We start from the raw sequence: 13,525 nt of genomic DNA, 5'->3' as shown, positions 1-13,525 counted from the left end.
CTGGATTTGAAATTAATTTAGAATAGAATAGAATAGAATAGAAATTTTTATTGGCCAAGTGTGATTGGACACACAAGGAATTTGTCTTGGTGCATATGCTCTCAGTGTACATAAAAGAAAAGATACGTCCATCAAGGTAATTATAATTTGTAATTAAGAAAATAAATTTCAAACAAAAGAAACACCAAAATTATTTAATTTTCTCTCTGCGCATGTCCAAGATGGCGCCGCGCCGCTGAACAGGAGCTGCGGCGACGGGCCTTTTTTGGACCCGACCGGGCGGGGGGGGTCTTTTTGACAGCTTGGACCCCCCGCCCGGGTAGAAGACAGTGCGGATAGTCAGAAGATGGTCGGATTGAGGCTGGGTGGCTCCGGGTTGCCTCAGGAGGAGTCCCGGAGCGCTCTCCCTCCGACGGCAGTATGATCGACCGGGTTTTTCCAGCGGCGGCGGCAGCGGCCTGGCTCGGCGTTGCTTCGGGAGGAGCCTCGGAGCTTTCTCCCCCCAGCGGCGGTATTGTCGGCGGTGCGGGCAGCCTGGCCTTTTCCAACGGCGGTGGCAGCAGCCGGGCTTTTCAACGGTGGCGGCGGCGGCCTGGCTTGGCGTTTGCTTCGGGAGGAGCCTTGGAGCTCTTTCCCCCCAGCAGCGGTACTATCGGCGGCAGTGGCGGCGGCCTGGCTGGTCTGGTCTGGCGATGGCCTGGCCTGTTGGTGGGCGGCTGGGTCCGGCGAACTGGCTCAGTGGTTGGGGCCGGTGGCATGACCCAACAAGCCCGGCGGGTGAGTGGCCTACTCCAGCTGGCGGCCTGGCTTAGTGGTCGCAAAGAGGCCCGATGGTCGCCTTCTTTGTCATCTTGAAGGTCGTCCACGGCCTAGCGGACGCCTCTATCATCTAGAGGACATCAATGGGCCGCCTGTGGGGGCTTTTTCAAGACCTTGCCCCCGGACTTTGGGAGAGATGGCTCGGCGGTGGAGCGGCTTGGCCCATTGGGCGTGTTTGGCCTGGCGGTCTGATGGCCTGGCGGTTCGGCCTAGTGGTCGCCAACAGGCCCGGTGGATGTTTTCTCTGTCATCTTGAAGGACGACCACGGGCCATGTGGGCGCCTTTTTACCATCCTGGCTCCTTGCTGCGTGACCACAGCCCTGCCCGAGCTGTTGGAGGTACTTGCCGCTGTGGCGGGTGGGACCCCCAGACTTATAGTCATGGGGGATTTCAACCTACCATCAGCTGGCTTGTTATCGGCGGCAGCTCGGGAGTTCAAACTTCCATGACGGCCTTGGACCTGATTCGAGTAAATGATGGCCCTACGCACATGGGGGGAGGCACGCTGGATCTGATTTATATCTCTGGACAGTGGTTAAATGATCTGGAATTAGATGATTTAGTAACAGAACCGATGTCATGGTCCGATCATTTTCTCCTTCGCCTAGACTTCCGAACCGCCACTCACCATCGCAGGGAGACGGAACCTTTACGTTGGTTCCGTCCCAGGCGCCTGATGGACCCCGAGAGGTTCCTGACAGAGCTTGGGCCATTCCCTGAGGATCTGGCCCACGGCACGACTGAGGAACTAGTCGTGGCCTGGGAACAGGCTGCGGCTGGGGCCTTGGACCGTGTCGTGCCTTTGCGGCCACTGGCCCGGCGCAGATCTCGTCCGGCCCCTTGGTTCTCCGAGGGGCTGATGGAGATGAAACACCGGAGAAGACGCCTCGAGAGCACCTGGAGGTCCAGTTGTTCCGAAGCTGATCGGACACTAGTTAGGTCCTATTCTAGTGGCAATGAGGGAGGCGAGGCGTTCCTACGCCTCCACCCTCATTGCGTCAGCAGATAACTGCCCGGCCGCCCTGTTTCGGGTGACCCGCTCCCTCCTTCATCAGGAGGTGCGGGATGACCCTTTGCAGGGATGTGCCGAGGAGTTTAGTGCTTATCTATACGATAAAATTGCTCAGCTCCGGGATGGTCTGGACCGAAATTGGGATGATCCAAGCGAGGGAGAGGAGGCACGTCTTGTCGAGTCTGTTTGGGATGAGTTTGACCCTGTGGCTCCCGAGGACGTGGACAGGTTGTTGGGGAGGCTTCACGCCATGTTTACTGGACCCGTGTCCTTCCTGGCTGGTACTGGCCACTCAGGAGGTGACACGAGGCTGGCTCCAGAGGATTATCAACGCTTCTTTGTTGGAAGGGGTTTTCCCTGCCGCCTTGAAAGAGGCGGTGGTGAGACCCCTCCTCAAGAAGCCCTCCCTGGACCCAGCTATTTTGGGTAATTATCGTCCAGTCTCCAACCTTCGCTTCGTTGCGAAGATTGTAGAGAGTGCTGTGGCGCGACAGCTACCCCAATACCTGGATGAAGCCGTCTATCTAGACCCGTTCCAGTCCGGCTTCCGACCCGGATACAGCACGGAGACAGCTTTGGTCGTATTGGTGGATGATCTCTGGAGGGCCAGGGACAGGGGTTACTCCTCTGCCCTGGTCCTATTAGACCTCTCAGCGGCTTTTGATACCATCGACCATGGTATCCTGCTGCGCTGGTTGGGGGGATTGGGAGTGGGAGGCACCGTGTATCGGTGGTTCTCCTCCTATCTCTCCAACCGGTCGCAGACGGTGTTGACAGGGGGGCAGAGGTCGACCGCGAGGTGCCTCACTTGTGGGGTGCCGCAGGGGTCGATCCTTTCGCCCCTTCTGTTCAACATCTATATAACATCTCTCGCGGGTTTGGCCCCCCACATTATCGAGGGCCCATCTTGAGGATGGGTTTTGGGACCCCGAAAGGTGGCATGCCAAAAATAGGAGACTTAGGGGATTTTTAACTAATTGTTTTAATTGGCTTTTTAAGGGGAGTTTTAATGGGAATTTTAAGGGGAGGGTGGGAACTGACGGGTTTGGGTTGGGGGAGGGGGGGAGGGGGAGGGCAGGGAGGGGGGAAAACCCATCAGGGGGGAGACGAGTCCAGCAAGTGTTCACGGCGGTAATTTAATAGGTCCGAAGGTGGCGGGGGAGGGTCTCGTTCCAGTCCACCAGGGTTTTGCTATCAATACGGTATGTGGGAGAGGCAGATATGGCAGAAGGGGGGGCCATATCAGGTTTTGGGGGCACACCCTCATTATTTAAGAGCGATCGCGTGCTCCGGCCCCCCAAAATTTTCCCGTTCCCCGAGTGGCCAGAATACCTGGGACTTGGGCCTTCGGCTGATGTTATGTAATGCAAGATCCGTGGTTAATAAAGCTCCCCTGATTTCAGATCTAATTCAGGAAGGGACCACGGACGTTATGGGCATTACGGAAACCTGGTTGGGCACGGAAGGGGGGGTTCCCCTAGTAGAGATGTGCCCACCAGGTTCCCGAGCATTCCATCAGCCGAGGGCGCAAGGTAGGGGTGGCGGGGTGGCGGTTATTATTAGGGAGAGTCTGGAACCGAGGGAGACCACTGTGCCTCAGATAGCTGGGTGTGAAACCCTCTATGTGAAGCGGGGTCGCAGGACTCAGGTGGGCTTGTTGATCACGTACCTGGCTCCTTGCTGCGTGACAACAGCCCTGCCCGAGCTGTTGGAGTTGCTAGCTGGGTTGGCAGTTGAAACCCCTAGACTGTTGGTCATGGGGGATTTCAACTTGTCATCAACTGGCACGGCATCCTCGACTGCTCGGGAGTTCATGGCTTCCATGACGTCCATGGACCTGACTCAATTAATTGATGGCCCTACTCACATCGGGGGAGGCACCCTAGACTTGGTTTTTATCTCTGGCCAGTGGTTGAATGATCTGATTTTAAATGATTTAGTTATAGACCCTTTGTCATGGTCAGATCATTTTCTCCTTCGTCTGGACTTTCAGACCGCTACCCACCGCCGCAGGGAGACGGAACCAATGCGTTGGTTCTGTCCCAGGCGCCTGATGGACCCTGAGAGGTTCCTGATGGAGCTTGGGCCGTTTCCCGAGAACCTGGCCCACGGCACGACTGAAGAGCTAGTCGCGGCTGGAGCTTTGGACCGTGTCGTACCTTTGCGGCCTCTGACCCGGCGTCGGTCTCAACCAGCTCCTTGGTTCTCTGAGGAGCTGAGGGAGATAAAACGCCAGAGAAGACGCCTAGAGAGTGTCTGGAGATCCAGCCATTCTGAGGCTGACCGGACACTAGTTAGGTCCTATAGCAGGACCTACCTAGTGGCACTGAGGGATGCGAAACGTTCCTACGTTTCCTTCCTCATTGCATCAGCAGATAACCGCCCGGCCGCCCTGTTTCGGGTGACCCGTTTTCTCCTTCAACAGGAGGGGCGGGAGGACCCCCTACAATGGCGTGCCGAGGAGTTTAACGGTTATCTATACGATAAAATCGTTCAGCTTCGGGACGAATTGGATCAAAATTGGGTAGATCCAGGCGAGAGTTCGAGACCCGTCTTGTTGAGGTGGTTTGGGATGATTTTGACCCTGTGACTCCCGAGGACATGGACAGGTTGCTGGGTAGGCTGAATGCCACCACATGTTTACTGGATCCGTGCCCCTCCTGGTTGGTACTGGCTACACAGGAGGTGACATGAGGCTGGCTCCGGGGGATTACAACTGCTTCTTTGCGGAGGGGTCTTTCCGCTGCCTTGAAAGAGGCGGTGGTGAGACCTCCTCAAGAAGCCTTCCTGGACCCAGCTGTTTTAGGGAATTATCGCCAGTCTCCAATCTTCGCCACGGCGAAGGTTGTAGAGAGTGTGGTGGCATGTCAGCTACCCCAGTACCTGGATGAAGCTGTCTATCTAGACCTGCTCCAGTCCGGCCGCCTGGATACAGTACGGAGACAGCTGTGGTCGCACTGGTGGATGATCTCTGGAGGGCCAGGGATAGGGGTTATTCCTCTGCCCTGGTCCTATGAGACCTCTCAGCGGCTTTTGATACCATCGACCATGGTATCCTGCTGCGCCGGTTGGAGGGGTTGGGAGTGGGAGGCACCGTTTATCGGTGGTTCTCCTCCTACCTCTCTGACCGGACGCAGACGGTGTTAACAGGGGGGCAGAGATCGACTCCGAGGTGCCTTATGTGTGGGGTGCCGCAGGGATTGATTCTCTCACCCGTCCTGTTCAACATCTATATGAAGCCGCTGGGTGAGATCATCAGTGGCTTTGGGGTGAGATACCAACTGTACGTTGATGATACTCAGCTGTACTTTTCCACCCCGGGCCACCCCAGCGAAGCTGTCGAAGTGCTGTCCCAGTGTTTGGAAGCCGTACGGGTCTGGATGGGGAGGAACAGGCTCAAACTTAATCCCTCCAAGACGGAGTGGCTGTGGATGCCGGCACCTCGGTACAGTCAGCTGCAGATGCGGCTGTCTATCAGGGGCGAGTCGTTGGCCCCAATGGAGAAGGTATGCAACTTGGGCGTGCTCCTGGATGGTCGGTTGTCTTTTGAAGATCATTTGACGACCGTCTCCAGGAGAGCTTTTTATCAGGTTCGCCTGATCCGCCAGTTGCGTCCCTTCCTGGACCGGGATGCCCTATGCACAGTCACTCATGCTCTCGTTACCTCTCGTCTGGACTACTGCAATGCTCTCTACATGGGGCTCCCCTTGAAGAGCACCCAGAGACTTCAGCTAGTCCAGAATGCGGCTGCGCGGGTTATTGAGGGAGTGGTTCGGAACTCCCACGTAACACCTATCCTGCGCAGACTGCACTGGCTACCTGTTGTTTTCCAGGTGCGCTTCAAAGTATTGGTTACCACCTTTAAAGCGCTCCATGGCTTAGGACCGGGCTACTTACGGGACTGTCTACTGCCGGCCTCTATCTCCCAGCGTCCGGTGCGTTCCCACAGAGAGGGACTCCTCAGGGTGCCGTCAGCCAAACAATGTCGACTGGCGGCCCCCAGGGGGAGGGCCTTCTCTGTGGGGGCTCCTACCCTGTGGAACGAGCTTCCCCCCAGGCTTCGACAACTACCTGACCTTAGGACCTTTTGCCGCGAACTTAAAACCTATTTATTCCATATGGCTGGACTGGCCTGATTTTAAATTCTAAATTTTAAATTTTAATTGTGGGTTTTAAATTTCTGTAATTTTTATGGGGTGTAAAGTTATTTTAAATTTTCTGGCAAATTTGAATCAGTTTTTTAAGGGTTGTTTTAATTATGGTGTATGTTTCTGTTTGTATTTTATTTGCCTGTTCACCGCCCTGAGTCCTTCAGGAGAAGGGCAGTATACAAATTAAAACATTATTATTATTATTATTATTATTATTATTATTATTATTATTATTATTATTATTATTATTATTGTTGTTTTGTTGTTGTTGTTGTTGTTGTTGTTGTTATTGTTATTAGTATTATTATTATTATTAATTGAAAACTATTCTAACAAGAATTACTAAGGGGAAATTAATACTGTAAACACTGTAATTCATTCAGTATTTTCAAGTGAGCAAAAGATCAAAATGTATGCACTATATTTTGTACATTTATTATGCAATATAAGTGTGGGTATTTGATCCATAATCCATCATTGATCCTGCATGTGATAGAAAAGGTCTAGAAAAAGTAAAATGGCATAAACTTCCAATCATCTAAATATGATGAAGGATCAGTACAAAGGATCTTTTTTAAAAAAGTGAAAACCCTATATAAAATATAACTAAGCTTAATGCAAGGAACCATGTACTTACTATAAGGACTTTCTGGCATATTATAAAATAGTAGAATTTATAAACTGATGGAGATTAAATAGTATTATTTCTCATGTGGTTTGGGAAGAACAATACATAGCAGAATTTAAAAGCAGGTTGTGCTAGAACTTTATATATCAACAGAGAATTTTTAACCTTTGTCACCTCTATTGAAAGAATAAACCTACAGAGGCAGCTGAAAAGGGGAGAAACAAACAGTGGTGTTTTCATATTCCCTGAAGTATTTAAAATATGCATAGCCATTTTGCCCCAAAGATTGAGTAATGTAGATACTGGAAGACTAGGGACATGCTATTACAGGCCCAAAAGTAAGCAAATTGACCCAGCAACTTGTTGCATTATTAGTTTGCTTTTATTATTATTATTATTATTATTATTATTATTATTATTATTATTATTATTATTATTATTATTATTATTATTATTATTATTATTATCATCATTAATAATCATAATCATAATAATAACTTTATTCATTAAACATGAAACTCAGTCAACTGAACATTCGAAAATGCATCACAAATACCATTGACTGATGCTAATGGTTGATATGGGTTGCTGCCAGTGTCCTAGGTATCAACCAAGTACCTTCTTAAGGTGTACAATGTTCCAAGTAGCACAGTTTTTTGCAGTTCTGCTGGTGTTATTGCAGGAAGCTGCAATTTGTTGATGTATCTTATAAAATTCTTGGACATGGTACCAAGTGCCCCGATGACAATGGGTATCACTGTTACATGTTTCATCCATAGCCGTGTAGTTTCAATGGCCAGGTTGCGATATTTCATGATTTTTTCCAGTTCTTTCTCTTCAACTCTGGCATCTCCTGGTACTGCGATGTCAACAAATTGTATGTTTCGGTTTTCCACAACTGATATCTGGTGTGTTGTGTTCCAAGTGACGATCTGTCTGTTTTCGAAAGTCCCACAAGATCTTCACCTTCTCATTTTCTATAACTTTTTCCACTTTTATGTTCCCATTACTTTTTGGATACAGGCAAGTCGTATTACATAATGACCAGTGGATTAATTTAGCAACTCGGTCGTGTCTAACTTTGTAATCAGTTTGTGCAATTTTGCTGCATTCACATATTAAATGTGAAACAGTTTCGATTTTGTTGTTGCAAAGTTGGCAGTTTGGATTGTCGGTGGATTTTTGTATCTTTGCTTTCATGGCATTAGTTTGTAGTGCTTGTTTTTGAGCAGCGAGTATTAAATCTTCCATTTCTTTCTTGATGGTTCCCATCTTAAGCCATGCCCATGTCAAGTTGTCATCACATTTTCCTTCAATGTTTTTCAAGTGCTGTCCTTGCAAAGCTTTGGTTTTCCATCTATTTAATCTGTCATCCAGCTGTTTTTCCTTATATTCTTCCCTTGTTTCTGTTGTTTTTATAATGTTCTCCATTTTTCCAGCCTGCAGCAATTTTTCTTTCCTTTGGTTCACATAATCATTCAAACTTCAATTTTTCTTCCACAGTTTGATGGATTTGCAATAGCCCTCTGCCCCCTATTTTTCTTGGCAAGTACAACCTGTTGATGTCACTTTGTGGTTGTAAAGCGTGGTACATATTCAAACGTTTGCGCGTTTTCCGGTCCAAATTTTCTAGTTCAGCCAAAATGCAGTTGATGATTCCAGCTGAGCAGCGTATCACTGGAACTGCCCATGTATTAATAATGCCTTTAATTATGTTTCCAGCATTCAGCTTTGATTTTAATATTTTGCGGACCCTCCTGATATATTCCTTTTGTGTTGACTCTTTGACTTTTCCATTCAAGATGTTATCTGCTTCCAATATGCCTAGGTATTTGTAACCATCATCCTTTGCTAATGCCTTATTATTATTATTATTATTATTTAATTAGTGATAATTAATAATTAGTTATTATTATTAATTAGTTTGCGTGTATAAGAGAACCAGCGTGCCTACCGTCCCTGTCTTAATGTTCCCTTTAATTGTATTCATTTTATGTATTCAATTCTGCTTATACTTATATATATTATCTAATACAGCGGTCACCAACTGGTGGTCTGTGGACCACTGGCGGTCCGTGAGAAAATTTTGGTGGTTCTCAGAAAAATTATTTGTATTTTTTATATTGCACTAAATCAGGGGTCCTCAAACTACGGTCTCTGGGTCGGATACAGGCAATGAACGTTTGTGTTGCTGCAGAGAGTCTCCCCTTTTGGGGTCTTTTTCTGTGGGTCAGAGGGGGGCAGAAATTCCAACTTGGGGTCTGCTTCAGCCTCCTGGTGCAGGGCTTTGGGCGAAGGCTGGAGGGAAGTTCCCCTGGTGGCGAAGAGCTGGACAGCCTCATTCCAGTGGGACTGCATCATGGCCTGGAACTAGGTGACCATCTCAGCCCGCTGAGCTCCAGGTCTTGCACTCCTGCAGGTCTTCCTTCTGCTTGGAAAGCCTATGCTCTTAGTCCTCAGTGAGGTGCTTCTGCTGAGCCTCCTTCTTGGCCAGATCCAATTTGAACTGAGCCAGCTGTTTTGCCAACTCTTTTTCGTGGTTAGCACCAGCAACTGCTTCCGTTGGGGCCCTAAAGAGCCCAGGCAGGCAGGCGAGGGGTAGCGAGTAGAGGCTGGCAAGGTGCCCCTCGACATGACATTGAATTGGCCATGCCCACCCAGTCATATGACCACCTTGCCATGCCCACCCACCCAGTCATTAGGCAGCTCATATTAGTGTTCCACGGGGTTTAAAATTATAAATTTAGTGGTCCCTGAGGTGCGAAAGGTTGGGGATCCCTGATCTAATATGTACTCGACAAAATAAATAAATAAATTATAGCACGTAAACTTTATACAAGGTACCCTTTAATTAAATAAAGTTGTTACAATATTAAAACTAATAATAATAATTAAAGTGTTTTAAAATAATGAAATTATATTTTAAATAATTAAATTGTTAAAATTAAAGCTAAAAATTAAAATAATTATTATCAGTCAGATTTCAAACAAGGCTAGATATTGGTTCATCTTATGTTGATTTTCCATAATACATTGTACACTATATTTTTAAAAAAGGATTCTATCTTCCTAAATTACCTGATAACCTGATAACTATGTTCTGCATGGGAATTATATAACAATTTTCTTGACAATATCAATAGGCCCAAGAAGAGCAATTCAAGCCCCTGTCACTTACTAGGAAGAGGAGAGTTTCCCAAAAAATCTAGAAGATATAAATATAACTTGTAAATAAATGGAATTAAAGTGACTGGATTAAATAACTCATAACTATGTTATATGCTTACAGCTCTTGGATTCCATAGGTCAAATCTGTCATAGAAATTAGCTAGAGGTGTTTTGTTTTGTTTTGCAATAACTTTCCACATGTTGAAAATAACAATTAAATTCCAACTATTCTTAGACAATGCAAAGTACTATGTTTTACAGTTCTTAGATTTATTTAAAAATTTCAGTAAACCAGCATAGGATTTTAACTTACTTGCACAAGAGTTCTATAGTTATCTTTATGACTGGGCTTTCAAATAATAGAATGAAAATATTATACAAGAGTAACCCCACAATTAATTGCAAGTATTTGTGCAAGATAAGAGTCTATTTTGTTTTTCAATATTTAAATATGAATTTACCTATAATCAGTACTGGATGTTTTGACAATAAAAGAAGACTTGCTAGGAAGCTGTGACGAATTGTATCAATATTGGGAATAAATGCAGAGGCCTCCATTTTCTTTTCTTGATTTACTAGCATATTATTATCAGAATCGGAAAGTTCTGATGTCTCTGAAGTTTAAAAGATTACAATAATTATTTTAAAATATCAAAAATTGTTAAAATATTGTAAATCATGGCCAGATGAAAAAAATAGATAAATAGATGAGGGGTTGCAAAGATCGATTAGGCTATGACGTTCAACATTACCAGCAAGAAAACTGTCTTTTAATATTGCCTTTTAACCTTCAACTCACTGAACAAGCAGGAAAAAGGAGGGGCAGAGATGATTGAAAGTACAGATAAATAGAAGCAGATTGAGAAATTATATAAATCCTGGTAAAAATTTACTAGTTAGAATTAGGTAATAATGAGCTTTGTGAGGAACTTATGTTTGTTGAAGTCATAATGGCTATCTATGAACAGAAAAGACATGCAGCACAGGTTCTTTTTACAGATGATGACAATGACATATTCAGCTCTTAGTGGCTCAAAATTTACTTGTATGTCTAGGTGACTATTCTCAATCATACCGCATTATGCTTTGATTTCTAGAGCTATGCTTCAGCATCTAGCATAGTATTTATCTCTGAATATATTAGCATTGTTCTCCTTCCAAACATTGAGTGTCTCACCTAATCTTTCAGAAATATGTGTGTTTCTAAACTCTAAACTTATTAAATGTTTTCCAGGACTTTCAAAATAATTTAATGACATGAAGCAGCTACAACTATATTCACCTTTCTGGATAAGAAATTGTGTGCTAGGAACTAAATGTCCCCATGGTTCAAATTCTCCTGTTTGTAAATCCACAAAATAATCAAAAACAGTTTTATCTCCAGATGGCATCTGAATATCTGAAAGCAAAAAGTGAAATACATGTTTTATTACATAAGTAGTGTAAAATTAATGGGTAATAGTACATATTTTCTATAAAGTGTATAGCAGATATGTTTCTGTCATATAATTCCACCCAACCCACTCCTTGCACTGGCTTGAATGTATGTAGATTCAAAGTAGGGAGAGTGGGACTAAATGAACCTGGATCTTAGATCCTGCTAACAGCTAACAGTACTTATTTCCAAGCAAGTCAAATACAGCTCTCCTTCAGATTGTTGGAGGTGAAACATTCACTGTGTGCATGTGAACATTCCTGAGAGCAGGAGTCTGACCTGAGCAAGGATTAACAAAACTATATTAGAATACAATATAAATTATATAATGTTACAACAAATAGGAGATTTATATTTAGGAAACACATAGGCAAAGCTTAACATCTAGCAGGAGAAGAATCTTAGAGCATATCTGTTGTGCCTATGTGCCTGAGAAGAAACGCAAAAGGGAGTGTCCTCAGATTAGCATTCTTTTAAGATAAAAGTATGTAAAGAAAGCACACAACAATAAACTCACAACTCTACAAGCATGTTAATCAAAAAATTTCTTTTAAAAAATTTAATTACATTTATATTAATGGTTCTGTTGCTAATAGGTAGACTCCTTATATGTGTATTCATATTGCAATAATGCTAATTTAACTAAATTAATCTATGCATTGCTGACAAGGAGTAACTTTCAAGGCTTTTCCCCTGCCCTAATCCCAGGTCCTTTTACATGAAACATCTGACTTTTCAATTGTTCTGCATGTCTTCTCTTTCTCAGCTAGCTTATTCAATTGGAATCTCTTTTTTATTCAAAATCTACAGTCACACAGATGCTACTTACTTACCTATATACACATGAAGATATAGATAAGTAGATATATTTGTCAGCTGCATTATTTTGTAGCTATATTTCAATGAAGCTGAATTATGTAGTTCAGCTTCATTGAAATATAAAATTATATGTTTGGCCCTTTTCTGTTCCACTAACTCTGTGATAGTGAACCTATGGTCCGTGTGCCAGAGGTGGCACGCAACACCCTCTCTGATGGCATGTGAGCTGTCACCCCAGTTCAGCTCTGCTGCATATGCGCACACACCTCCCAACAGCCAGTTGGTCTTTGGGTCTCTGCCATGCATGCGCAGGGGGCGGGGCACTTTGTGGGGACGTGCGCAAATATGTGGGGACATGCGGGGGATCCGTGCGGATGTGCAGGGGGTAGGGTGCATGCATGGGGGTGCATGCGCATTGTATGTTGGGGGTTCTGGGGCACGCGCATTTACACGCACACACATATGGGAACTTTGGGCACTCGGTCCGGAAAAGGTTATTCATCACTGCACTAATTTGTTACTTAATATAAATATTTATTCAATTAATGCAATTAGAATATATACAATAACTATATTGTGAAAGCAGTAGAAATTTAGAACTTACTAGTAGGTGGTTTCTTGTCAAATAACTCACGAACAAGGTAATTAAAGTCACATGTTACATGTGCAAGTTCATCTTGGCTAGTGTTTATATCAATGAGAGTTTCACCTTCATGTTCTTCCTCTCGTTTTAAAATTCCTCCAACAGCCCAAGTAAATGCAAATATGAAAATTTTCCCCAATAATACGAGCATTTTATTAGGCTCCTTTTCCCAAAACCATATCTCACCGCCCCTGAAATTAATGAATAAAGAAATTATCTTAATACAAACTTGTTGTTAAACCTCAAAAAGGATACTGTAGGTATACTTTTTGCAAACTGTTTTTTTAAGATCCTGAATATTTTATTATTTATGAATGAACTGGCTTTTTACATAGGCTTTTGGTGAGGAAGAGTGAGATCCCAAACTTTATTGGCTTGCCATCTTTTGTGGTTTACTGATTTCATTGTAATCTGTTTGATTGTTATGAACTGCCCACAGCCACTGAGAGCCAGGTGGTATACAAATTTAATAAATCATTGATAAAATCACCATCAGATACATTAACAAAATCATCATTAAAAAGGACACTGTACTTATCCTTTTGTAAGTTATATGTCTTAGACTTAAGGTATAAAGATTGGCTTGCCATCTTGTATAGTTTGCCAGTTTTATCTTAATTTGTTAGATTGTTATGAGCTACCCATAGTCATTGAGAATCAAATGGCATACAAGTTTAATAAATTATTGTTAGTGTTATTATTATTTGGTCTGATATGATAGTTTAGTATTTTGTCATGATTTCAATGAAGTAGTTTGGGTTAATTAACTGGTATAGTGTTTTTTGCAGGAAATGAGCAGAGTAGCATTATGTTTTTAAAAAACCAATAAAACCTCAATGGGTGCAAAAA

The 13,525-nt window shown here is 44.3% G+C and overlaps 1 protein-coding gene across 1 annotated transcript in view; it reads right to left on the bottom strand.

The window, feature by feature from the left end:
• DNAH14 (dynein axonemal heavy chain 14) overlaps positions 1-13,525 on the bottom strand; it is a 279,895-nt gene that overhangs the window by 127,847 nt on the left and 138,523 nt on the right. Inside the window, exons 40-42 of the mRNA XM_058169855.1 lie at positions 12,638-12,867; positions 11,062-11,178; positions 10,241-10,393 (exon numbers count right to left, since the gene is read on the bottom strand). Coding sequence (XP_058025838.1) covers positions 10,241-10,393; positions 11,062-11,178; positions 12,638-12,867 — 500 coding nt within the window. The remainder of the gene's footprint in view (positions 1-10,240; positions 10,394-11,061; positions 11,179-12,637; positions 12,868-13,525) is intronic.

The sequence above is a fragment of the Ahaetulla prasina genome, chromosome 1 (assembly GCF_028640845.1).
Source record: "Ahaetulla prasina isolate Xishuangbanna chromosome 1, ASM2864084v1, whole genome shotgun sequence".
Lineage (NCBI taxonomy): Eukaryota > Metazoa > Chordata > Lepidosauria > Squamata > Colubridae > Ahaetulla > Ahaetulla prasina.
The sequence above is the reverse complement of the archived record's forward strand: the minus strand, read 5'-3'. Positions and strand labels throughout refer to the sequence as shown.